Source organism: Vipera ursinii (genome assembly GCF_947247035.1).
Source record: "Vipera ursinii genome assembly, chromosome: 3".
In the NCBI taxonomy this organism is placed as follows: Eukaryota; Metazoa; Chordata; class Lepidosauria; order Squamata; family Viperidae; genus Vipera; species Vipera ursinii.
This window is the reverse complement of record NC_139516.1, coordinates 155501020-155528458: the sequence shown is the minus strand read 5'-3', so window position 1 is coordinate 155528458 and position 27439 is coordinate 155501020. Positions and strand designations below refer to the sequence as shown.

Here is a 27439-nt window from a genome sequence, read left to right as displayed (position 1 = left end):
CTTACATAATCAAGCTAAAGCAAAAAAATGTATAAGTATCTGTCTCACACTGTGTTCAGGGTTCCTCCATCTTTAGGGAGGACCCGTCTATATTCAGCTGAATAAACATGTTTGGCTTATCAAGACAAATCCGGACTCTTTTATTTAATTTATTTTTATTTTTATTATTTTATTTTATTTATTTATTTTATTTTATTTTATTTTATTATTTTATTTTATTATTTTATTTTATTTTATTTTATTTATTTTATTTTATTTTATTTTAATTTTATTATTTTATTTTATCGAATCATACCTGACAACTGCATAACATTTTGTCACAATCATTTATAGAATTATTTCTCCAGTTCATTAATTTCTGTCTGTTTGTTCGTGTGTCTATGCAAAGAGCCTTATAAATGCATATAATATAATATAATATACCCTTGCGACCTCTGACCCAGCGCAGATCCCGTTGGGTTCCATGGTTTTCTGCGGAGCTCCGGGAGATGAAGCATCGGAGACGGGGTCTAGAGAGCAGTTGGAGGTCCAGCCGTTCCGAATCTGACTGATTGCAGCTAAGAGCCTTTATAAGGTCTTATCTTGCTGCGATGAGAACGGCGAGGGGTAATTACTTCACTGCCCTCATCGCGTCCACAGATAATCGCCCGGCCGCCCTTTTTAGGGTGACTCGCTCCCTTCTTAACCAGGAGGTGAGGGAGGATCCCTTGCAGGGACGGGCCGAGGAGTTTAGTAATCATCTGACGAACAAAATCGCTCAGATCCGGGCCGGCTTGGACTCTGACTGGGCGGAGTCTGACGCGGAGGAATCGGACGGTCTTGAGCATGTTATCTGGACTGAGTTCGATCCTGTTTCCCCTGATGATGTGGACAGGATCATGGGGAGGCTGAGCTCCACCACCTGTTTGTTGGATCCGTGCCCCTCCTGGCTAGTTTATGCGGCCCGGGAGGGGACACAAGGCTGGTTCCAGGCAGTAATAACTGCTTCTTTGAAGGAGGGTGTCTTCCCTGCTGCCTTGAAGGAGGCAGTGGTGAGACCCCTCCTCAAAAAGCCTGCCCTGGACCCGGCTGTTTTAAATAACTATCGTCCAGTCTCCAACCTTCGCTTTTTGGCGAAGGTTGTTGAGAGCATGGTGGCGCATCAGCTTCCTCTGTTCCTGGAGGAAACTGATTATCTGGACCCGTACCAATCGGGTTTCAGGCCCGGGCACAGCACGGAGACGGCATTGGTCATGCTGGTGAATGATCTCTGGTGGGCTCGGGACAGGGGTTGTTCCTCGGGAAAGGGCGGTATATAAATCCAATAAAATAAAACAAAATAAATATACTAATGTGTTTGAAAGCATGGCTGAAGGCAACCTACTTTTTTTCATTTATGTGGTAGGGAATAAGATTTTTTTTCTTATTTCTGGGGGGTTAGGACAGTGTTTGAGTTCCACTTTTTAAAATTGCCCTGTTGGTCAGGCAGTTCTGAAGCAAATTAAAATTCAAATCATATAAGGTTGCCTTCAGAGGTTGGCTTATGACAGACAGATAGTGGGGGGAAAAGTGAAATCTCTCCTATGTGAACGTGCCCTGAATCTTATCACAACTTTGCTTCTTTACCAGCAACTTTGCATCAGTCAAGCTGTTTACTCAGTAGCTCCTCCCTATTTTCCTGTTCTTAAAGGCTACATTTTCTTAATTACAAATTTATATCTCAGAAGCTCTGATTTGCCTTCATTGATTTCTTACGTATTTTATAGAAGTTCTCTTTCAGATTAAATGCTCAGTGATTTTGCATTTGGCTTCAATGTTTGACACATTAACAGTAGTATTAAATGAGTTTCTTCTATTTAACAAAGTAGAAACAGTACCTTTCACTTGTATTTCCCACAGCATTCATGTTTCAGAAGGATTTATTCAAAGAACAGGTAAAGACAAAAAAGAATTTAAAGAGGAAATATATGCCGTAACTTATCTTTTGCTTGTTTTAGATACCCTTTTATAAATCAGGAACATTTCAAGCTTATATAGAGAAAAACGGAGCTACAGTAAGTGATGAATATTATTTTTTCTGGTTGTTTCATTTATGCATATGAAAACTTCCCAAACTTTCCTGTATAGTTTAGTTTAACCTCTGCAGGGTCTTTATCATACAAAGAATCTATTTATATTATGTGTGTAGTTTGCGATGAAGTTAGCTTTTTTAATATAGATGTCATAGAACAGATGGGAACAGAAATATTTAATTCTAAATTTTTTGGTTTTTAAATAAAGAAATAATGAATTTGAATACATTTTTCCTAGCATATAGAATATATACTCAAGGTAAAATGCATGTATATCATTAAGGCTGTTGGAAAATTACATTTTATTTACTAAAATATGAAAAAAATGCTGCTTAATATATCTGAGTTTTTAGATATTTACATTTTATTTTTATGACAACATAATATGGTCATTTAATTTACTACAATTCATATGCTATACTGATCAAAGTATTGTTTATAAAATATTGTCCACAAATGTGACAATACTTTTCATATGAATTTCATCTCCCAGATTTCTTAGAAATTGGCATGCTACCTGGACTATCAAAGGAACTGAAATCCAAATAGTTGGAAGCTGACCAGATTATGGAAAATAGATGTAGGCATTGGCAGATCTGGGGGACCTCTGATATCCAGGGATTCCAAGCCATTCTCCCAACTTACCGTAGAGCTAGAAGAACAATTTTTAAAATGTAATTATGTCACTGTAAGGGGATTGACCAAAGATATTATGCCTTTGAGAGGAGGAATAAGAATCAAAAAAAAGGGCTGGAGAACCTCAGGAAAACAAACACTGCCATTTTCATCCTTAAATGCATTACTCAAGTGCTTAAAGATGGCCTGAAATTGTGCAACAGAAAATTGGTCATTGCTGGTAATTTTGGCACTGAATCTTGGTGAAGACAGGGTTGGAAATTGGGTGCTAGAGATAACTACATGTTGACCATGGATTATCCAGCCCTGAACTATAGAATCAGAGTGGACTAGGTTTTATTAGTTTTGCCAAAACCCAGCAGTTACTTCCTGATTTTGGCAAAAACAGCCCCATAGCCAACCATTGGTTTACATTATGACCACATCAGTCACGTAACAACTACCAGAAAAAAGGTTGTAAAATATGACTATGATGACCATAATGGGCAGGCTCCATTACAGTTGTAACTCGAGGACTCCCTATAAATAAGTTAAGACAGTAGAGAGTATCCTGAAAGTCTAAATGGAGTGGGGGAGAATTTCATCAGTTGGCCGTCTGGTAAGTGATATTTTGTGTTTATCTATGGCCCCCAAATCATCTTATGAGACTGTTCTATGTTTTAAGTTTTATATTTCTATTTAATGGTCCATTAATGTTCATTCCTCCAATACTGGAATCTACATAATAATAGCTTGATATAAATTGTACTGCCCTGAGTGTTGAGTTCTATTCTGTATCAATACAAGGCTGGCAAGTGGTGCCATCCTTATCAGTTTTAATGTAACTCAAGCTATGAAAAACATTTAATGGACTATCTTGGCTTTGTTCTTCCTCCCACTGAGTCTTATCTGCCTACCAGAAAAACAAGTGTGTGATGGGACAAGCTGGACAAGTGTAGGCAAGTATCTGGAATGTGAGATTTAGCCGTCTTTCAAGCTCTCCAAGTGACAAGTTGCAGATGCTGAAATGTTCTGCACCTATGATCGATTAATCAGTCTATTTTTAAAAACATGGGTCTAGCACAGACATGTCAAACACAAGGCCCGGGGGCTGGATCCGGCCCACAAAGTGGTTTCATGTGGCCCGCGAAGCCATCCTGGAAACAGTGAGGGAACAGCCCCCACTGCCTTGGCCCTGGCCCAGAGACCCTCCTCCTGCCAGAGACCCTCAGATCTGTCCCACTCCTGCCCAGGCCCCCATAGGCACCCTTGATGCAAACGATGTAGAGCTGGCCATGCTCACCCAGTAGGCCTTATGCACTCTAGCCACACCCACCCAGTAGGCCATGCCCACCCTGGCCATACCCACCTGGCCCCCTGAGGGCAACCGCAATGCTGATGTGGCCTTCAATGAAATTGAGTTTGACACCCCTGGTCTAGCACACGCAACAAATAGTGACAGGACACAGGTAACAGAGATGATTATCTGGCATGTTGCAACACCTGTCCTTTGTGCCCATGACCTCACAGTCAAGCTATTTCTGAATGGAGGTTTAGTGCTCTTTTGGAAAAAGGCTAGATTAATATCCAAATTAAGCTGAGTGGTGCAGTGCCCTCTTATGACAGTGCTTGTGACCACTCAGGATATTCAGTAGTACCTCAGTTATTTGGCTCCTGACAAATGCTTGGGTCAGTGGGTTTGTTAATCTGTCACAGTTTGTCTTTTATTATATGTGTTTGTGTGTAGGTCTTGTGTTATGTATTTGTACATGTTTGAACATTTTTTTAATGTAAGTGCCCTAGCTCCTTTTTACCTTTCTATCATCTACTTTGGGTATACCTGTCTTGCCTCTATCTACTAGAAATTAAGGTTGGATGATAATTAGCTAAAATTTAAAGAAAAAGGTTCTTTTACTTGATTTGCTGTGAAGAAAAAGATGACTTATAACTCAAAGTAACTGTTTTAAATTTAAGATAAATATTTAATTCTGAATTCTGCTTTGTGTGAATGATTATAAGATCGCTTGATACTAATCCTTTGGTTTTAAAGCCTGCAACTGCTAGTTCTCTGTAAAATATATTGAGGCATTTTTCTTTTTTGTTTGTTCTGAATCAGATGGAATAGGTGGGGGCTGGGGGGGGAGAATGGTATTCCATGTTCAGCTAGCCACAAAAATGTTCCTCATTTTGGTTGCAGGAACAGAAGAAGTAAGGATTCTAATTTTCTTCTCAACCAATTCTTCAATATCTTTAATGACAATGTAACACTATATGGATACAGCAGTTAAACAACAGCACCATTGTTCAGACATTTTACTGATGTTATATATCTATTTTGTTCATGGATCCATTGGTTCTGCCTAATCATAGAACCTCTGGATTTTACTGAGCAAACAGCTCAGTAAACTTTTGTTCCTAGAAGTATGAAATACTGTAGTAAATATGTTTTACTAAATGGATTTAGGGACAATAGACATAAATATGCTTTTCAGTAAATATGTAAGTTTATATGATTGAAAATGAATAATAGCACTATATATTTCTTTCCTTAGTTTTACAGCATTTCCCTTATAATTGTTCTTTTGTTGTTATTTTTAGGTATTGTTTAAATTATTTTTAATTGAGCCTGAATATAGGTAGTTTTACAAACAAATGTGGAATTTTCTGGTGGTTTTAGATGATTTTTCTAATTTTTCTAATTTCACGCTAGTTTCTTCTTGACAGATAAGTGATTAGAGTGATTTGCATACATTTTATGAGTAATTTGTGGGTAATTTTATGGGTTGATAATCAGATACTATCTGTATCTTTCCAGTGATACTGTGTTTCCCCGAAAATAACCCTGGGTCTTATATTTATTTTTGGTCCAAAAGACCCATTAGGGCTTATTTTTGGAGGGTGTCTTATTTTTTTCACCACAAGGCCCAGCCCGGCCAGCACCCTACCCACCAGGTGACTCAGATTTCCCTCGGTGGGGGAGGAAGGGTTTGGAAACTGCCTTTTTATTTACATTCATCATCAATATTGTAATTCGTCCCTTTGTTTTTCAAAAAAAATTATTTGTATTTACCATGATTAGCCTCTTTGATCGCCAATGGGAAGGTGCAGTGTGAATTCTGCACATGAGCCTTGGAAATACAGACAGTTGCACCCTCAAAGCTCATGCTGCTTCCTTGCTCGAGGTGCACCACTGCTTTACGTGAGTGTTCAACTTTGTGGCTCAGCTAAACTCTTCAACTGCAGCAGGCTGCAGTTCACATCAGTTTTAGGAAGCCTGGGCGATGGAAACCTTAGGCCAGGCTTCTTGGAGCTGAAGCAATCTGGCTCCCCCGGGGTCAGGTTGGCCGTTGCCAGAGGGATGGCCCATCCCCATTCTCCAGCTCCGCCACACATGCGGAACGAGCCTTCTGCAACAGCCAACCTGACCCTGGGCGAGCTTACAGGGAGAGGCTGCGCATTGCAGGAGGATGACTGCAAAGGGCACGTGTAGATCCCTGCAGCTACCAGAGGCTCTGAGCGCTGTTTTTGGTGCCTCCAGGAGCTGCAGGGATCTATGTGCACCCTTTGCAGTCATCCTCCTGCAACACGCAGCCTCTCCCTATAAGCTCACCCAGGGTCAGGTTGGCCATCGTGGGAGGGTCATCCCACATGTGCAGTGGAGCTGGAGGACGGGGATGGGCCATGCCTCCAGCAACGGCCAACCTGACCTTGGGTGAGCCGGATTGCTTCAGCTGCGAGGAGCCTGGCCTAAGGTTTCCATCACCCAGGCTTCCTGAAGCTAATGGGAACTGCAGTCTGACGCAGCTGAAGAGTTTAGCCGAGCCACAAAGTTGAATGCACACATAAAGCAGTGGTGCGTGAGCTGCCGACTATAGAAGAATGGACTTTAAAGGTTTCCGACCTGGCAGAGATGGCGAAGATATCGGCTTATTTGAAAGATCACTCGCAAGAACGTTATATTATGGAATGGAGAAAGTGGATTGAGTTTATCCAGAATAAGTATAGGGTTAAGAAGTTTTATCTAGCATTCGAATAAGTCTTCTTTCGTGTTTTTTCTTTTCTTTTCCTATTTTTTTTATATATATTTAATAATGTTAAGTTTTGTTTGTTCTTATATAAGTTAGAGAGTGATGGATTTTAGAATTTATGGTTGTTAGTATATGGTTGCTTATGATTGCTTTTATATATATATACCTTGTATTTAGCTCTGGGAAGTCCGGGGGGGGGGAGGGGGGTGGGGGGGAGGGAGGGGAGGGAAGAGGGAGGGGGGAAGGGGGGAGGTAAGGGGGGAGGGAAGAGGTAGGGGGGAGGTAGGGAGGGGAGGGGGGAGGGGGATGGGGGTTTTTAATGGAAAATTGTATTGTAAAACTTTTCAATAAAAAAAAATAAAAATAAAGCAGTGGTGCGCCCCAAGTGAGAAAACGGCATGAGCTTTGAGGGTGTGAGTATCTGTATTTCCGCGGCTCATGCGCAGAATTCAGGCTGCGCCTTCCTATTGGCGATCAAGTAGGCTAATTGTGGTAAATACAAATAATTTTTTTAAAAAAATAAAGGGACAGATTACAATATTGATGATGGATGCAAATGAAAGGCAGTTTCCAAAGCCTTCCTCCCCCACCAAGGGAAAACTGAGTTGCCTCTCAGAGTGGGATGTCTGAGGACGCCTGTTCTGTTCCAGCCTACGACCGGCCCTGCTTGTGTGTCAGGGACAACCCCTTTTTCCTTTTTACAGTCAATAGGCTGGAAAAACCCAACCCAAATTTATTTACAGTTCAAACAAAAAAGCAACAGAATATTTCCTTCAATAAATGAAACAAAATATCAAACAAGTCAACAAACAAGAGTTAAACAGAAGTATCAAGAACAGACCAGGATTCCCTTAGAATGTCTCCAAACGGTTGCCTTCAGCAACCAGCCCCGCCCACACCTTCCCCTTTTATTATCAGTCCCAAGGCGTGGCTTCTCACTGCCTTCTCCTCTCACTGAGTTGCCTCATTGATTTTCTCTGCTCTGCTCTGCTGGATTGCTTTCTGCTTCTAGCATCTCTGAACAGATTCAGCTGTGACTCTTCTGAGTCCGACACCTCATACTCACACAGCTGAGCCTCATGAGGAACATGACTGGAGGGGCCAGGCTGAGAGTCCTGCAATGTATCAGAGCCTCCCTCTGACACCAAAGGCTTTCCAAACCCCTCCTCCTCCTCCTCAGATTCATTGGACTCAGCTGCTGGGAGCACAGGCTGACACTGAATCACAACAACGCCCAGCTTTCTTTCCCGCCCTTCCACAGAGGAAGAGAAAGTCGGCAAAGCCCATGGGACAGTGTAGGCCACCTCCGGAGGTTGCTTTGGGATGAGGGTGAAAGAGAGAAGCTGCTGGTTGAGGCCATGGCCAGTCCCCACCCCTGTCTGCCCTCTGGATTCCCCAATTCAGAGTAGGGATAGAAATGAGGCAGCCTCTGCTTGCCTCAGGCCCTGTCTCTCTTAACATTCAGGCCACCTCGCAGCGGTGTCACCAGCAGCAGCCAGGGTGGGGGGAGGCACACGATCCAGCCTGCCAAAAAGTCTACTGTGGATCAGAGTGGGCAGGGTCTTAAATAGGACTTACTTTTGGGGATAGGGCTTATATTAGGCCAAACCCCAAATATCAATCTAGGTCTTATTTTCTGAGTAGGTTGTATTTTCGGGGAAACACGGCACACATCTGCCTTACCACAGATTTGCCAGGGCAGCCTGGAACCTTTGTAGGTGTTCCAATAGAAAATAGAAAATAAAACAGGTGTGAAGTCCCAACAATCTTCTATGAATTAGCACACTTCTTTACTTAATGTGTGTATTTCCATACTTTTTAAGAACAGTCATACAATTCTTACCACTTGTAACATTCAATACATGATTTGCAATCACCATATCATGAGTCCATCAGCTGTATTATGTTGGACCTAAATAAGCAATTTGTCATAAGCTTTACTGTACAGTAGGTGATTTGCAAATGCCTTTTTCAGAAATATTCTATATATTAAAATCAGTGAAGCATACATTTTATGACTGAGTCATTTGTGGGTCATTTTATGGCTTGATAATCAGATACTATCTGTATCTTTCCAGTGACAGCATTGCTGCCATTGTTATTGCCTTACCACAGGTTTGCCAGGGCAGCCTAGAACCTTTGTAGGTGTACCAATAGAAAATAGAAAATAAGACTGGTGTGAGACTAGAACAATCTATGCCTGAAGGTCAGTCTAGATGCATTTTTGCTTAGTATATAATTGTTGTGACAGGAGAATAATAATGATTGAGACCAGTAGAGTGGAAGAGAGGATTTAACCTTTGCTGCCAATGCAGACCTAACTTAAGTCTATTCCTGTCTTGTTAATCATTAATGCAAATTACAGTGGAACAACTAGCATGTTATCAAGCTGAACCGTCTTGCAAGGGTTATTCACTGAACACAAAGCAGTAATATGGTTATTGTGTTTGACTCTTAACCATTGAAGAACACATTGTACTCTGCTAGATGGGTTATATTTGCTTAAATGTAAGGTGTTCCGTAATAATAATAATATTCAATTTCCTATGGGGGCAATGTTTTCAAAGAGAAAATACAAATGCATTTTTTATTTATTTGTATATTTATCAGGTAGGAATTCCAGAAAGTGTTACCCCAACTATCTTTCAAGTCTGCCTTTCTTATACTCTTAGAGCCAAACTTGCCCCTAACTGGAACCAAGCCGGTCACTTGTTGATACAAGGTAATTATTTGGAACCTTTGATAATCAAAATGTTTTTATAGTATTATATATTTTCTACATGGTGCATATATTTATTATTAGCTATAGTTATTACCCCTTCATGGATTACTGCCTTGTCGTGGCGAAGGGGCTTGCGTAATTCAATGAAGCTATGAGCTATGCCGTGCAGGGCCACCCAAGACGGACAGGTCATAGCAGAGAGTTCTGACAAAGCGTGATCCACTGGAGAAGGAAATGGCAACCCACTCCAGTATCTTTGCCATGAAAACCCTATGGACAGTACCAAAAGGCAAAACGATATGACGCTGGAAGATGAGCCCCTCAGGTCGGAAGGCGTCCAATATGCTACTGGGGAAGAGCAGAGGGCTAGTACTAGTAGCGCCAGAAAGAATGAAGCGACTGGGCCAAAGCCGAAAGGACACTCAGCTGTGGATGTGTCTGGTGGTGAAAGGAAAGTCCGATGCTGTAAAGATTTTTTCTCCATAGGAACCTGGAATGTAAGATCCATGAATCAAGGAAAACTGGACGTGGTCAAACAAGAGATGACAAGACTGAACATTGACATCTTAGGTATCAGCGAACTAAAATGGACAGGAATGGGTGAATTTAATTCAGATGACCATCAGGTATACTACTGTGGGCAAGAATCCTTCAGAAGAAATGGAGTAGCCTTCATAGTCAATAAAAGAGTAGGAAAAGCAATACTGGGATACAATCCTCAAAATGACAGAATGATCTCAGTTCGAATCCAAGGGAAACCATTCAATATCACAGTAGTCCAAGTCTATGCCCCAACCACCAGTGCTGAAGAGGATGAAATTGACCAGTTCTATGAAGCACTACAGCACCTTATAGAACTAACACCAAAAAATGATGTTCTTATCATCATGGGGGATTGGAATGCTAAAGTAGGAAGCCAAAAGATAACTGGAATAACAGGCAAGTTTGGCCTTGGAGTGCAAAATGAAGCAGGGCACAGGCTGATAGAATTCTGTCAAGAGAATACGATGGTCATAGCAAACACTCTTTTCCAACAACCCAAGAGACGGCTCTACACATGGACATCACCAGATGGTCAACACAGAAATCAGATTGACTATATGCTCTGCAGCCAAAGATGGAGAAGCTCTATACAGTCAGTAAAAACAAGACCAGGAGCTGACTGTGGCTCAGACCATGAGCTTCTCCTTGCAAAGTTTAGGCTTAAACTGAAGAAAGTAGGGAAAAGCACTAGGCCAGTCAGGTATGAATTAAATCATATCCCTGTTGAATATACAGTAGAGGTGACAAATAGATTTAAGGAATTAGATCTGATAGACAGAGTGCCTGAAGAACTATGGACAGAGGTTCGTGACATTGTACAACAGGTAGCAACCAAAACCATCCCAAAGAAAAAGAAATGCAAGAAAGCAAAATGGCTGTCTGAGGAAGCTTTGCAAATAGCTGAGGAAAGGAGGGAAGCGAAAGGCAAGGGAGAAAAAGAAAGATACACCCAATTGAATGCAGAATTCCAGAGAATATCTAGAAGAGATAAGAATGCCTTCTTAAATGAACAGTGCAAAGAAATAGAAGAAAACAATAGAATAGGGAGGACCAGAGATCTTTTCAAGAAAATTGGAGAAATGAAGGGAACGTTTAATGCAAAAATGGGCATGATAAAGGACCAAAATGGCAGGGACCTAACAGAGGCAGAAGAGATTAAGAAGAGGTGGCAAAATTACACAGAAGAACTATACAAGAATGAGCTTAACGTCCCTGATAATCACAATGAGGTGGTCACTGACCTCGAGCCAGACATCCTAGAATGTGAAGTGAAGTGGGCCTTAGAAAAGCTGAGCAACAACAAAGCTAGTGGAGGTGACAGTATTCCAGCTGAGCTATTCAAAATCTTAAAAGACAATGCAGTAAAAGTGCTACACTCAATTTGCCAGCAAATTTGGAAAACTCAACAGTGGCCACAGGATTGGAAAAGATCAGTTTACATTCCAATTCCTAAGAAAGGCAGTGCCAAAGAATGTTCAAACTATCGCACCATTGCACTCATTTCTCATGCTAGTAAAGTCATGCTTAAAATCCTACAAGCTAGACTTCAGCAGTATGTGGATCGAGAACTACCAGAAGTGCAGGCAGGATTTCGAAGAGGCAGAGGAACTAGAGATCAAATTGCCAACATACGCTGGATCATGGAGAAAGCTAGGGAGTTCCAGAAAAACATCTACTTCTGCTTCATTGACTATGCTAAAGCCTTTGATTGTGTGGATCATAACAAACTGTGGCAAGTTCTTAAAGAGATGGGAGTACCAGACCATCTTATTGGTCTCTTGAGAAACCTATATGCGGGTCAAGAAGCAACAGTGAGAACTGGACACGGAACCACTGATTGGTTCAAAATTGGGAAAGGAGTCCGGCAAGGCTGTATACTGTCGCCCTGCCTATTTAACTTATATGCAGAGCACATCATGAGAAAGGCAGGGCTAGATGAATCAAAAGTTGGAATTAAGATTGCCGGAAGAAATATCAACAACCTAAGATACGCAGATGATACCACTCTAATGGCAGAAAGTGAGGAAGAACTAAAGAGCCTCTTGTTGCAGGTGAAGAAGGAGAGTGCAAAACTTGGGTTGAAACTTAATATTAAGAAAACCAAGATCATGGCATCTGGCCCTCTCAATTCCTGGCAAATAGATGGGGAAGAAATGGAGGTAGTGACAGATTTTATTTTCCTGGGCCCCAAGATCACTGCAGATGGGGACTGTAGCCAAGAAATTAAAAGACGCTTGCTCCTGGGGAGGAAAGCCATGGCAAATCTAGACAGCACACTAAAAAGCAGAGACATCACCCTGTCAACAAAAGTGCGTATAGTCAAGGCTATGGTCTTTCCAGTTGCAATGTATGGTAGTGAAAGTTGGACCATAAGAAAGGCTGAGCGCCAAAGAATTGAGGCCTTTGAACTGTGGTGCTGGAGAAGACTCCTGCGAGTCCCTTGGACTGCAAGGCGATCAAACCGGTCAGTCCTAGAGGAGATCAATCCTGACTGCTCTTTAGAAGGCCAGATCCTGAAGCTAAAACTCAAGTACTTTGGCCACCTAATGAGAAGGAAGGACTCCCTGGAGAAGAGCCTAATGCTGGGGAAGATTGAGGGCAATAGAAGAAGGGGACGACAGAGAATGAGGTGGCTGGATGGAGTCACTGAAGCAGTAGGCGTGAGCTTAAATGGACTCCAGAAGATGGTAGAGGACAGGAAGGCCTGGAGGAATGTTGTCCATAGGGTCGCGATGGGTCGGACACGACTTCGCAGCTAACAACAACAACATAGTTATTACAATATTGTTCAGTAAATCTGACTGCAGGTAGCCCTCAATTTACAATGGTAATTGAACCTGCAATTATGGTCATCAGTCATGATGGTCATTAAGTGGGTTATCAAGTGACCACACCAATTTTATGTCCTTTTTTGCAGCAATCGTTAAGTAAACACCAGAGTTCGTTAAGTGAAACCATTATTTCCTATGGGTGTTTTTTTTTCATAAAATACCGGTTTTTATGATTTTACATCAAAAATCATGATCACGTGTCCATGGGACACTGCTAATGGGCATAAATGTGGCTTGGTTGCTGAGCACCCAAAATGTGGTCACATGACCAGAGGCCATTAGAACTTTGAATTTGGGTTGTAAATACCTTTGGGGGGAGTGTTTGACTCCAAGATTTAGTTGTGCAGACCAGAGGGAGGATCTTTAAGCCTCTTTAAGAACTGACGGGACCATTCCCTCTCCCAAGAAGAGTTAACTGCAGCCCAGACCTAATCACACTTCTCTCCCTATGGCCATTTATCAAATAATACATTACTCTCTTTCCTCTTTAATACATAAGGAATATATTGTGATGCAAACATTACATAAACAATGTATAATGAAATATAAACATATTTTCCTCATATGTTAATTTGTAAAGACATTGCTTTGGTATAGTTTTAACTGTGAGTAATAATACAGCTTCATATTTTTAAGGGAGAAATTTTTTGTCACAGATGGGAAAGCAAAATGCAATTGGTGAGTACATTATGAATAAATGTTTGCTCACTCTTACAGGCCTGGAATTACCTTATTTATATTTTGTACATGCCTTAGTTATATTTTGTACATGCAAGAATAAAAAAAAGTCAATGGTATATCAAATATAACCTACAGAGATTGTCAGTTGAGCAACTGTTAGGCATATAAATTTATCAAAAAGTTTCATGATTGCAATCAAGACAGAGTCAGCATACAGGCAAATAATGCAGACTTATACTACTGCTTTGTTTTCCTGTTAGTCCAGGCTCCTGCTTAGCAATATTTAAAAGTGTAAGTAACCACAAGCAATTATTTTTGCATGGGATTCAGATGTAACAAAACCAAGATGCAGTTTTTCAGGCAGGCAACTTTTATTTTTTATCATTGGTAATCATCACTGAATATTTCACTTGCCTTGCATAATTAACTATTCTTAACATTAATTGCTGTACCATATTATTTACCTAGATAATATTAAGCAGACACTGTTAATATTTTAATCTTCAAGATATGCAGTTCCAGAGATAAATAGCAATAGCACTTAGATTTATATACTACTCCAGAGCTTTACAGGATTCTCTGAGCTGTTTACAAATGTCAGCATATTGCCCACCAAAATTTGGGTCCACATTTTACTGACCTCGAAAGAATGGAAGGCTGAATCAACCTTGAGCTAGTCAGGATCAAACTTCTGGCTTGGGCAGAGTTAGCCTGCAATACTACATTCTATCCACTGAATCACCACGGTTCCAAATAGCAGTCAAGCCACTCCAACCACCAACCAACAAGTAATGGAGGCAGGAATTCCATGATATTGCCAAGTGTACTACTATATGTCTCACCACCCTATGCCGGCTACTGATACTACAACTCTTGAGTAGTTCAGCTTTCTTTAGATTACATTCAGATTTCTTAATAGCTAAAATAGTAGCTGATGCAAACAAACTACGTATTTTTTTTTCCAAAGGCCAGATTTAGGGCTATAGGGAGAAATAAATTTACAGTAGAGATGATGCAAATATGTTAACTTCACTAAATTTTAAACGGAACATTGGTGGGCAGCAACTGCATTTAGAATTCAGTATAATTTTTGCCTTATGCACTTATGGGGAAAATAGGGATATATGAAAATGCTGTATACTGGATGTTATGAATTTTATTTCAGCTGTGGATATCAGTGTATCAGAAACTCAAATTTGCATCAGTATGGAAATATGCAGGATATGTTTACCACCACCTGAGGTACAGAAATAATGTAACTTTTTACATTTGCTTTTTATGGGGCTTCATTGTGCTTGTGCATCTAGGGCTATTTAAGATTCTTTTACAGAATAGAACAATCAATAATTGTTAAGCAATTCATCTCACTCTCTCATTTCTGTCTCTCTTCTTTTCTCCAAACCATATTTTTTCTTGTGGTCTGAAGAATATATATATTTACATTTTTCTTTATTATTTACATTGCTGGATGAACATTTGCCAAGAAAACAAGCATTTTTTAATATATCTCTCAGATGCATACAAAAATTATCCGACACAATTTTCATCTTATTGAAGAGTTGTATTGGTGATTTCTGATATAACACTGAAATTTTAAAATAAAGATATTCAAGTATTGAAAGAGCTAATTAGGTGTAAAGATTAAGGCATCAGTCTAGAAATCAGGAGAGTGTGAGTTCTAGTCTTATTTTAAGCACAAAGCCAGCTTGATGACATTGGGCCACTAACTAACTTTCAGTCATTGTAAACCAGTACGGCAAACCACTTCTGAAATCTTGTCAGGAAAACTGCAGGGACTAATCCAGGCAGTATCCCAAGAGTCAGCAGTGACTCCAAGGGAGCAAAAAAGGAAGAAAAAAAAAACCAACAACATGATCTATTGGTGTATTTCTGATGATGACCGCAATCAAGATTTACTGGTTATTTTTAACTCATTAGAAAGAAAATTGGGTATTTAAATTTAAAAACATGCATTTTTCTTTTAACGCTGTAATTTATTTTAACATGCATATTGTGTCAGTAAATTGCAAATCACAGATCCATGCCGAGAGTAATTTCAAACTCTGAAAGGATTTAATTACTGCTTTCTATTAAATAATTAGGGATCCCTTAATTTTACAGCATGATTTTTATAAAATGCTTTAAAAAGGGATTTAGTTATTAAAATGTAATTTTAGTTACAAATGTATTGTAATAGCTATTTTTTAATGAAAGCTTTTATGCAATATTATTTTAACACACATTGTTTTATATTTTTATACTTAACATTTTAAAAATTGTTTATTTTTTTCTATTTTAGCTTGAAGATTTTGATATTTCAACAAACATCATAAAGAGCTTTAACAATGATACTACTGCGGTCATTTCAGAATGTTCTATTTTAAGTAATTGGTGTTATGTTTTGCCAAGGTATGTTTTTCATATTTTACAAGGAATTCTATTAAGATGAATGAAACTTTTCCTGCAATATATTTTTATTACAGTAAACATATTAGCGATTGGAGCCACTGAGAAAACTTTTCATTCTCAGAGTTTCATGAATATTTAGACTGCTTTTTAAAAATACAAATTCAAAAACAAACTACGGTATTTTGAGTAGTAACATAACAAAGCAAATATCTTCTTTAAATTTGAACAGGCATTTCTGAAAACTCAGTATAATCTTTACTTCTTTGCACTTATTTCCAAATGACAACTTCACATCTGTGAACAAAACTACTCTACAGAAAAAAAAATCCAGTTGTATGATTTATTTCTTTAGATTTTAAAAATGCCAGAACAACAGTCAAGCAACATATTTGGGGATTACAAAGGGGTCCCTGTCATTTGTATACAGGTTTTGTTTTTAACATCCTTGCCTCTACCAACTTCATTTCCAATATCACATTACAGTAGGGTTTTTTCATTACTTGTATGTATAATACTAATGAGAGATAGATGTTAGTATATCATTTGAGCCACATTTCTGCTTTAGTGGATTGCTGAAGTGAAAATAGTGATTTGTTATTTTATGATGTGTCTTTATAGACATATTTGAATAACAGATCATTCCTCTTTTACGGAAGTTTCTAGGCAGGCAGTCTCAATCCTGTATCTCATAATTCTTATCAGCCCGAACATTTGCAGCAATCTAGTAATGTTTTGCACAATCCCTTATATCACCTGCTGGTATCACAAATTATATTTTATTCTGTGTATACTTTGTATTATATTCCATTATATATTGCATTAAATAAGTTATAGAATGTGACCAATTCAATTTCTGCTTAGCTTATTTTAGGATAATAGAAGTCCACATTTTTCAAACCAAGTCTAAAATGTTACATAATTATGATTTCTACCACTTAATACTAATTTTATAATATTCTTTTTGTACCTCTGCCAGTATGAAAATGGGTCAGATTATGAGTATCAGTCATTTAATTCCATCTGATTCTCCATTTCATTCATACAGTGATTTACAGTTACATTGGGAAAATCTGGTAAGGAAATATTTACATATTTATATATATATATTATTCATTGATAAATAATAAATCAATTGATGAAGTTATTACTATGTATTATCTTATGTATATATTTTATCTTTAGTATGGCTACCTTCTGCCAGAGGATTCACAGATGTATTTCAACATTTATTTCAGACTGATAGGAGAACAACTCTTTACATATCTTTTATATGTTTTATTTGTTTTCATGTGGTGCCTTCTTAGGAAAATGAGCCAAGATAATATGAAAATAGGCTATTAAAGTACTTCCTAACTGAATATTTGTTATGAAATTAAATAAATATTCTGTCTCTTACCACATGAAAAATAAACATTCGTAGTCAGTTATCTTTCATTTGATGAGATAAATGTAAAACAGATCAATGCACATTCCATTTTTCCCCAATATAAACTGAGTTTCTTAAAGCAGAATTCTGTGCTCTAATTGTAGATTCTCTGCATTTTGTGTTTTCATATATAGAAACCCATCTGCAAACATTTTTCTTCAGAAGTTAGTGAAGTATAAATGCCAACTATTTATTTATTTCTTCCAACTTTCTGCATCATGGTCAGTTTTAAATTAACTGGAAAGATCTGTAAAAGGCTTCAAAATTTATATAGAGTATACTGTACAAGCCTGAATGCAAACAATTAACTTTGACTTAACACTGACAAGGCTGTATGGCTGTAGGTTTCATGCCCCACCTCACCTGTATCGAGTGATTTGCCATTGTTATGGGTAGCTGCACAATTAGCCAGAAGTTTAGATTATATTTGTCATTTTTGTCCACCTAGCAAGTCCTTCCTAAAAACTTGGAAGAGGGAGATGTTTAATTATACTAAATGTATCATTGCAGGATGTAAGCTATTTCAAGTAAAGCTACCTTTGACGATTGGTGGTTACTTTATATTGTTGGTGGTGTTCAAGTGGTGCTTCAGATGTTTTAGGATTTCTCCCAATGCACCTATTACTATTGATATTTGCTTTCCTGTGCCACAGTCAGTCTACTTCTATTTACTAGTTTCACTGCATCTTCTTTACCATCCTTCAGCTATTCTTCCAATGTTCTTTTTTCTTTTTTAACTGTTTGATGTACTTGTAACAGTTTATGCCTACTTGTGCTCCAGGGCTTCTAGTTCCTGTACATTTGTAAGTTCCAATTTTTAACTTGCATCAATACTTGTTCTTGGCTATCTTTACATAATTACCCAATTCACAGTTGTTGTTTTTCTTTGACCATTTATTTGACTTCTAAAAATATCTGCCTCCATTTCTGCAGGGCAGGTATAATCTATCAAAACCACAACAGAGAAGTAATGTGTAGTGAATAGTCATCAGTTTTCTTGTTTTTTGGTCCAAAGGGTCCAGTTCGGCTTCTGTCCAATTAATAATTACAGCAGTGTATTGTATCACAGATAGGGCCCAGGTATTGATGGCTTTGATGGTGTTTCCACTGTTCAATTTTGCTTTTAGCAATTTTCTGACTCTTTGGATGTATTTTTTACCAAGCACATTTTTAACTTGTCCATGTTTGATGTTACCCAATGGTAAATGCCCACGTACTTGTAGGCTTCATACTGATAACATAGGTTCTTGGGGAAAAAGCCCAATGTGTATGAGGACCAACACCAACTAAAGAACTGGCAGCTGTGATTACACATTGTTATGTAAAATGACAACAACAGCAATAATGGCTTCATTACTTGGCTTCATTACTCCCTCCCATCGTTGTTGAATGCCTGGAAGATAGAAATATCATAGATATCCCTCCACTGTCACTTCTGCCATTCCAGCCACAGACCACAGTCTCTGGTGCAGCGCGTGCTTCAACTCTGATCTTCTGCTCACCATTCCTCACCAGTGTTCAGTGAGTAAGCCTAGCAATTACTGCAATAACAACTGCTGTATTTACTTACTACAATGTTGCTGCCAGTATCGCTGAGACCTACCTAATTGCAGTCAGCTAAACTCTGACTGCATACCTCATCCCCACCACAGGACAGTATTACCACTGCCACCTCTGCTCAACTTCCTTTCTAATTCTTGTTCTTCTCTTATTGGTCCAGTCTCTCAATTACATATAAACCACACAAATTCACCTAGCAAATCTTGCTGTACCAGTGGATCCTTGGAGCCTCTAAATCCTGTAAACTCTTATTTCCTTTCCTCCAATACCTACATTTAAAGTTAACCGCCAAACCTCTGCTGAAAGAAATGAAACATGAGCAAGTTTTTTCTGAAGTTCTCATTCATTTCACTGACTTTGTGCAGAAAGTAGGTACCCATTGTAGGTTTTACTTGCTGTCTTTACTTTAACGAATCCCTGTCATTCAAGAAATTGTGCCTATGGTAAACTTGATGCTTTTTAATATCAATTTATCAAATTGTTTATTTCATCCCTTAATACTGATTCAGATATCCTTACAGTTGCATCAGAAGTCAGCCCGTACAGTACTTTCCTAGAGCAGATTTAGAAGCTATTTTAGTTTCTTTTGTTACTGATCTGAAGACTGCCATTCCTCATATATGTGGATTTCCTCTTAAGATGACACAGAAAGCAATGTGTACTACAAACAATTTTATAACAGCATCTGTTCAGGTAATACTGTATAAGTGAATGTGTATGTGTGTATCGTTTATTGGTATGTAATTAAACATTGAAAGTCAACTATCTTCATTTTTCTCAGTATAATGCTTTTCTAATGCTTTATTATCATAATTTAGAAGGCAGCTAAAGTGTGGTAGTAAACACTTAGAGCAAACCAAGAGTTTTTGCTGTGACACCAAAAACACTGATGTAACTGGTATATCCGTAAATAGCTAAAATGATTCCTTAAGGTCTAGATAAATGCAAATTGTGATTACTGTGACACTCATTTTTCTATAAAAACCTCCTGAATAATAAAAAATGACTTCTTTGCAGAATTACGCACTAATTACTTCCAGATGGAGATTTGTACCAATATTATTCTTTGATTTTAAGAAATGATAGCAATCAGTCACAAATCTAATCTAAATTGTCTTGAGTAATAGAAATAAGAGAGAAAGAGCTGACAAAACTGCTTATTGGTATTTTGAGATGTTCCATAACAAGGCTAGATACTCAGTAATTTTTTAAAACTGCAGTTGAATTACATCTTAAATCAGTTGGGTTGGCTTGTACTTATTAGCTGTTGATCACATTTCAGCTTAGCTCTGCCTGTTCCATACAGATTTGGCTCTAAGGTTTTATGTATGGGCTTTGTCTAAAATTTTGTCCTTACAAAACAGGAGACAATCTTCTATTCTTATACTTTATTTTCCATCCATTTTTAAAATCTATATTGTATAAATATGAAATATACTAAACCAAGATGGTTCTTGCTATTGATTTAGTTATTTAGAATGCATACATTGTCTAAAAAATTTTTCAATCCTGCTCAAACATTAAAAAATAAAATCGTCTTCTCACTATGTTATAGTAATAGAAAAGAAAGAATAAAGAAAGTTGGAAGCATGAAAATAAGCTTTTAAGCATCTGTAATAATCTTTGGCTAGTAATTGAAGGCAGGTTATGCCTCTCTTCATTTTTTTAGTTTGAAGGAAATGAGTACTGTTTTTGGCAGAAAAGCTAAAATAAGCTCCGTATACTTGACATTTTCTGGGTGAGAGATGGAATTTGATTACGTCACATTTTATTTATTTATTTATTTATTTATTTATTTATTTATTTATTTATTTATTTATTTATTGGATTTGTATGCCGCCCTATCTCCCAAAGGACTCAGGGTGGCTAACAATGATAAAAACACAAAATACAAACATTAAAAGGTATTAAATCAAATTATCCCATAAATAGACCAATTAAAAACACAATAAAACAAAATTAAGAAAACCTCCCTTCCATCAGTCCAGGTCGGCCTGTTGAAAAAGCCACTTTACATGACAATCTTCCTGGGAGGAAGGGAATATAACTAGCTTCCCATCTGGCCTTAGTTATTTCCGGAGGAAATTCACCACAGCAAGCAGTGATGAACCCTGGGATTGATATTGAAGCCACTGCTGTATGTAGATGGCATTTAATCCCATGTCTAATTTGAAAATAGATACTGCATCATGCCCAGTTAGGCACTAGCTATATATGTCTGAGCTGTGTTGAAATCCAAAATGAAAACATAAATGTATTCAATCTGAACAAGGCTAAAGGTAAAGGTAAAGGTTCCCCCACACATGCGTGCTAGTCGTTTCCAACTCTAGGGGCCGGTGCTCATCTCTGTTACAAAGCCGAAGAGCCAGCGCTTGTCCGAGGACATCTCCGTGATCATGTGGCCGGCATGACTAGACGCCAAAGGCACAGAACGCTGTTACCTTCCCACCGTAGTGGTCCCTATTTTTCTACTTGCATTTTTACGTGCTTTTGAACTGCTGGGTTGGCAGAAGCTGGGACGAGTAACAGCGCTCACTCTGTTACGCGGCACTCGGGATTCGACCCGCCAAACTGCCGACCTTCTGATCGACAAGCTGAGCGTCCTAACCCACTGAGCCACCGTGTCCCTTTTTTTGAACAAGACTAAAGGGCTTTAATTTACTCTGTTATCTTATTCAGAAATGTTTTAACACTAGTGTTTTTATGATATGGCAGAAACAAGGTAATTCGCCTTAGAAAATATATTATCTCTAATACAACTGCCAAGTGTTGTGTGAAAATTCCTCTGTGTCTTGCTTTTGCTAATATAGCTTTATGGTGAAAAGGGCTGATCTACCAGCAAATGCAGTGAGGTTAGAATAAATTACAGATAGTCCTTGACTTCCGACCATTAATTCGGCGATCATTTGAAATTACACCAGTTTTGAAAGAAGGGATTTCTTAGGACCTGTATCTGAAACTGCAGCCATTTGCAGCAACCCTGTTTTCCTTCTGTTTATGCCTTTTTAGCCCGCTGCTGTCCTGCTTTTGACTGCTCTTTTTTTTTTTTTGCAAGAAGCCAGACCCAGCCCCACCCGGGTGCAAACAGGTTTTGGGGCATGCTGTGGCTTAGAGCTGCTGTTTCTTTCTTCTTCTTTTTTCAAAGTGTGAACAGCCTGCAAAATGCAGCCCACAACCCAGCCAGACCAGGGACGCCTCATCAGCAATGGGAGGAAAAAGAGAGCAAATGTCAGCTGGAACTAGGGAGCACATACCTGTGCAATTGCAGAGAGGCCAGGGAAAGAAGGTGCAAGGTGCCTGCCAGCGAAGCTAGGAAGAAAGATGGGAGAGTAAAGAAAGGTCCCGGGAGGGAAGCTTACTCAAGCGACTTGGAACCTTCCTTGCTGGCTTCCCCACTGACTTTGCTCGTGGGAAGCTAACAGGGAAGGTTGCAAAATGACGGTCAGGTGACAGCAGAACACTGCAACCTGTCATAAATGTGAACGGGTTGCCGAGCATCCAAATTTTGTTCACATGATCACGAAGGCACTGCAGTGGCCAGAACTTTGAAAAACGTCCGTGATTTCTTTCATTCAACACTGTCGTTTACTGCAAATGGTTACTGAATGAATGGCGGTAACTCAAAGACTATAAGTTCATTCCAATAACAGTTGATATAGAATTGAATTATTGTTCACTTTCAGTCTCTTAGTAAAAAAGCACAGGTCCATCTGAATGGATTTTTATCCAGTGTCAACTTTCATGAGAAGATTATAGCATTTTATGTGTTATTAAGAGCTGGACAACTGCATTTTCTATTCATTTTCTGGTATTATATTACAGCTAAAATTGTTAATTCCAAAGTATTTACAACAATATATATAAAATTAATTAGCGATGTGTAATGTGATTCAGATTGTTCTGTTTGGTTCCTGTGTTTCAGAAAGTAAACTCTAAACCAGCCAACCTTACTGTAGGAAGGAACTGCAAGTTACCTTTGACTCAAGTAGTTCCAAAAAAAGGTACTGTATTTCAAACTTTAAGCATGTACTATACATAATAGCCACAAGGGGGAGCTTAAGGTCAACCATCTGTAAACTGGTATTTTCTTTAAATACTATATACTTCTGCAGATGATGGGCATGCTGGAGTAGGTGGTGACAAAATCAATATTGGACAACAGTGGAAAACATCAGAAAATTCTGGTTCAACATTGAAATCAAATGATGCCAAGAGGATCATACCCATTTTCAAAGGAAAGTTACTGCAAGTGGATAGACTGTTCACTAAAAGAATCAATGAAAAGAAAACAAAAATTTTTTCAAAAGATTTACCCAAACTAGTAACAGATAATGCAATTGCTAAATTGGCTGTATTCAGCCCAAATGCAGATCAGATTAACAAATCACTCTCTGATACATCATTTCAAAATGTTACAAATAAAAGCGTTTGTCAGAAGGTGAGAAAAAATATTAGAGCTAACAAATCTCTATTAAAAGAAGAAAATAAAGATGTTGGCTATCTGTTAAACTTCCCCTTATCTAATGGAACAGTTTTAACCAAACATTCCAGTAAAACCAAATCATCAAAGCTACATTTTTCTTTGATATCTGCTGATAACCAATCAAAGCATCACACAGCAAACATCTGTCAGCTTTGGAATAAACCTGCACATGTCAGTGCAGGTCAGAATCTCCTGAGATGGAAGAAAACTGATGAAATAGCTGAAGGAGCTCCTAGAGTATTTCAGAATCAGATACCAAATTCTATGAAGGAAACAAAAACAAATGATTACACATTAACCAGTTCAGGATCTGAAGGGCTGACAATATCCAATAAATCCAAAAGAAAAAGAGATTGGAAAGAATCAGTGTCCTATCAAGACATCGCTAAGACCTCAAGACCTCATCTGCAGGTATAGTAAATAATATAGATGTGCATAACACTGCGTTCAGGAGCTTTTCGTGATACTGATTTACTTAATGTAATAATAAAAAGCAGGGAGCAAGCACAGGGAACTGTGCTGAGTTCCATGCATATACATGTAAGTATGTTATCCCTCATGCTTAACCAGAAATTTGTCGTGACACCTATTGCTTTTCCATATGACTTATTTATGTAGTCTATATGTATCAAGTCTATTTATTAAATCAGATCTGAGCTATACAGAGAGTGGCATAGTGGCCTAAGGGTGAAGACTCTCACCTTCCACTCGGAAGGTTGAAAGTTCAATCCTAGGTAGCATCAGATGTTTCTCTCCTAGGATGCAAAGAAAAAAATATCTGCTCTAAACTCTGCATGGCGTCAGGAAGGGCATCCAGCCAGTAAGCACTTAGCTCCATCCAGTCGCCCTGACTCTATTCTGAATGAAGGGATTAGAGCAGACATGTCATATTCGCGACATCGCGTGACGTCACACAACGTATCGGGACGGTTTTGCCATTGCGGGCAATGGGGTGGGCGCAGCTTCCAGATGACGCGTCCGGCCCACGGGCCAGCAGTTTGACACCCATGGATTAGAGGGCCATCAAATGGGAGTATCTGAGCCATACAGAAAAGTTCTGTATTGATTTTTCTTTAAAAATTGGTCTGAGCCATATATTTAATTTAATTTAATTTATTAATATTTCTATACCGCCCTTCTCCCGGAGGACTCAGGGCGGTGTACAGGGCAAGAATAAAACACAGAAATGTACAAAAATTAAAAGATATTGATAATGCATTGGCAGTGAGCATCAGGATAGAAAACTTCCTGGCCTGTACATCAGGAAAATCTCTGAACTTCTTAAATTAAAAGTATTGATTTGTGAAATGATAAGATATTAGATTAATCCTTTGCTACCTTCATGTAGTTCCTTTTATAGATTACAAATGAACAAATCTTTGAAGCTAGCTTTAATAAGAATATTTAATAGGAACTATATGACATTAGATGGCAGAAAATATTAGTTGATGTAACCTTAAAAATTTGTATAACTCTCATAAAGGCTAATTACAAATATTATAACATGCAGTACACTTCTTTTTAATTCTGGGATACATTAACTTCCATTATCAAACTTTCAAAGAAGAGTTCAGGGCAGCTTAAAACCCTTTAACGTTCAGAATCAATTTCAGGCCTAGGAACTAACTTGGGAAAAATCATGAACTTCTCCAACAGAAACAGAGGAAGTGGTTGTTAGGAATATATTTTATTGGAAAATCAACATGATACAAATTGATGCTGATATGAATGCAATCTAATAGCTGATGTTCTAAAAATGGTTAGGTTGTAGAATTGAATATTTTAAGCTTCTTCTTGTTGTTAGCTGCGAAGTCATATCCAACCCATCACGACCCCATGGGCAATGTTCCTCCAGGCCTTCCTGTCCTCTACCATCTTCTGGAGTCCATTTAAGCTAATGCCTACTGCTTCAGTGACTCCATCCACCCACCTCATTCTCTGTCGTCCCCTTCTTCTCTTGCCCTCAATCTTTCCCAGCATTGGGTTCTTCTCCAGTGAGTCCTTCCTTCTCATTAGGTGGCCAAAGTATTTGAGTTTCAACTTCAGGATCTGGCCTTCTAAAGAGCAGTCAGGGTTGATCTCCTCTAGGACTGACCGATTTGATCGCCTTGCAGTCCAAGGGACTCGCAGGAGTCTTCTCCAGCACCATAGTTCAAAGGCCTCAATTCTTTGGCGCTCAGCCTTTATTATGGTCCAACTTTCACTGCCATACATTGCAACTGGGAAGACCATAGCCTTGACTATACACACTTTTGTTGGCAGGGTGATGTCTCTGCTTTTTAGTGTGCTATCTAGATTTGCCATGGCTTTGCTTCCCAGAAGCAAGCGTCTTTTAATTTCTTGGCTGCAGTCTCCGTCTGCGGTGATCTTGGAGCCCAGGAAAATAAAATCTGTCACTACCTCCATTTCTTCCCCATCTATTTGCCAGGAATTGAGAGGGCCAGGTGCCATGATCTTGGTTTTCTTAATGTTAAGTTTCAACCCAACTTTTGCACTCTCCTTCTTCACTCATTTTAAGCTAGGAATGGCAAACTGGAACCTTGCAGATATTTCAGCTCTGATCAGCATCAACTAAGATGATAAACAGCAAAGATCTGCAGGATTGTTCAAAACATTTGTAGCCCACCCCAGTTGTAGAATCTGGGCAATGGTAAATGGCTCTCTGGATTTCTATTGCTGATCCTAAGGAAACTATTTCATGCTGCATAAGAATGAATGACCACAATAATTCATTTAACTATATAATGGTTACTATTATATATACTTTTGAACTTCATTGTAAACTTCCAGAGTATTTAAAAGCACATATAACCATTTTAGATCAATTTCGTTTTTCAAATGTACTCTTTATTAAGTCATTGATATTCCAAATTCTGTTTATAAAACTTTTTGGAAAATAATATTATTATGCTGTTTTATACTGAATTGAGCTCTGCATTGTTTTAAAAGCTATAGCAATGTAAGCTTAATAATAAAGACACAGAAAGAGAGAGAGATAATGCAATTGCATTCATCAAGAGCCTGCAAGCAAGCCATAGATAACTATCACTTTACTTCATCTGGCTCAGGAAGCATAATTGTACAAGACATGCCCCACATCATAGTTGCCACCCACAATCTCGCAGTTCAGTGGAGGGGAGAGAAAACTGCAAACCACTTCTTTCTGGAGGAGTCATTCAAGACAGGTTTCATCTCAATTTGGGAATTCAGCTTTTTCCTTACTCAGGGACCACCTGTCTTGTATGCATTAAATTTCAAATTGTTTTCCATCATCTAGCCCCATTATTCAGATTAGGTAGTGCTCAATGGTACTGATTGGTCCCTTCAGATTACAGAGTATGGAATAGCAGAGTTAGGTCTTATTGGTGTATTGATCCCATTCTAAAATTCTGGGTGACCAACCCTGGAAGTTCCATGTAAATGCTAAATTATATAATTGATAAGAACCCTGTGGAATAGTATTAATTACTGGCCTAGATATTGAATCATTGTCCCCCAGAACCACCGTCTTCTCAAGTCCCAACAAGAAAGACCTGCAAAATAATTACCCCAAAGCCCAACCCAAACAGACACCTCAAGTTATCATGATGGACCACAGCAAAAGATGCCAACATGTCCAATAGAACTAGCAGAATTACATTCCTTCTTCTATACAGTATAGGTCATCTTTTGAGATAAACAAAGCAGTCTCAGCCTCATACTCTCAGAGAAATCCTGAAAGAAGTAGGCTTCTAGATACAAGTCTTAAAATCTTTTACTAGGCTATTTTCCCAGGAAAAGCAACCACATCATTTGTTAATTATTTGTTCACAAATATTCCTATTTGCATTCCTTGTTCCATATTCTGATTTTGTGTTTTTTATTTTATATACAAAAGGTGGGGAATTATACACAAGCAACAAAAAGGATTTTTTTTAAAAAAACAACTCAGTTTTTTGATATAGCTTTAAGCCTTGAGCACACAAAATAATGTTGATCAGACTTTCCATTACACAAATAAAGAACCAGTTCATAAGAAGGAATCCGGTTTTGTAAATCTGGGTCAGCATTGTCTTTTCTTTTTTGTCTTTCTACGCTCTTCTTTTTTCCG

The 27439-nt window shown here is 38.5% G+C and overlaps 1 protein-coding gene across 1 annotated transcript in view; it reads left to right on the top strand.

The window, feature by feature from the left end:
• The window catches only part of LOC310638949 (uncharacterized protein C18orf63 homolog), a gene marked incomplete at both ends in the record, with an annotated part of 29331 nt that extends 5565 nt beyond the window's left edge, over positions 1-23766 (top strand). Inside the window, 8 exons of the mRNA XM_083360310.1 lie at positions 1977-2033; positions 9305-9416; positions 14637-14713; positions 15771-15880; positions 16857-16953; positions 17063-17152; positions 22789-22867; positions 22979-23766. Of these exons, the coding sequence (XP_083216436.1) occupies positions 1977-2033; positions 9305-9416; positions 14637-14713; positions 15771-15880; positions 16857-16953; positions 17063-17152; positions 22789-22867; positions 22979-23766 (1410 nt within the window). The remainder of the gene's footprint in view (positions 1-1976; positions 2034-9304; positions 9417-14636; positions 14714-15770; positions 15881-16856; positions 16954-17062; positions 17153-22788; positions 22868-22978) is intronic.
• Between the last annotated feature and the right edge of the window lie 3673 nt (positions 23767-27439).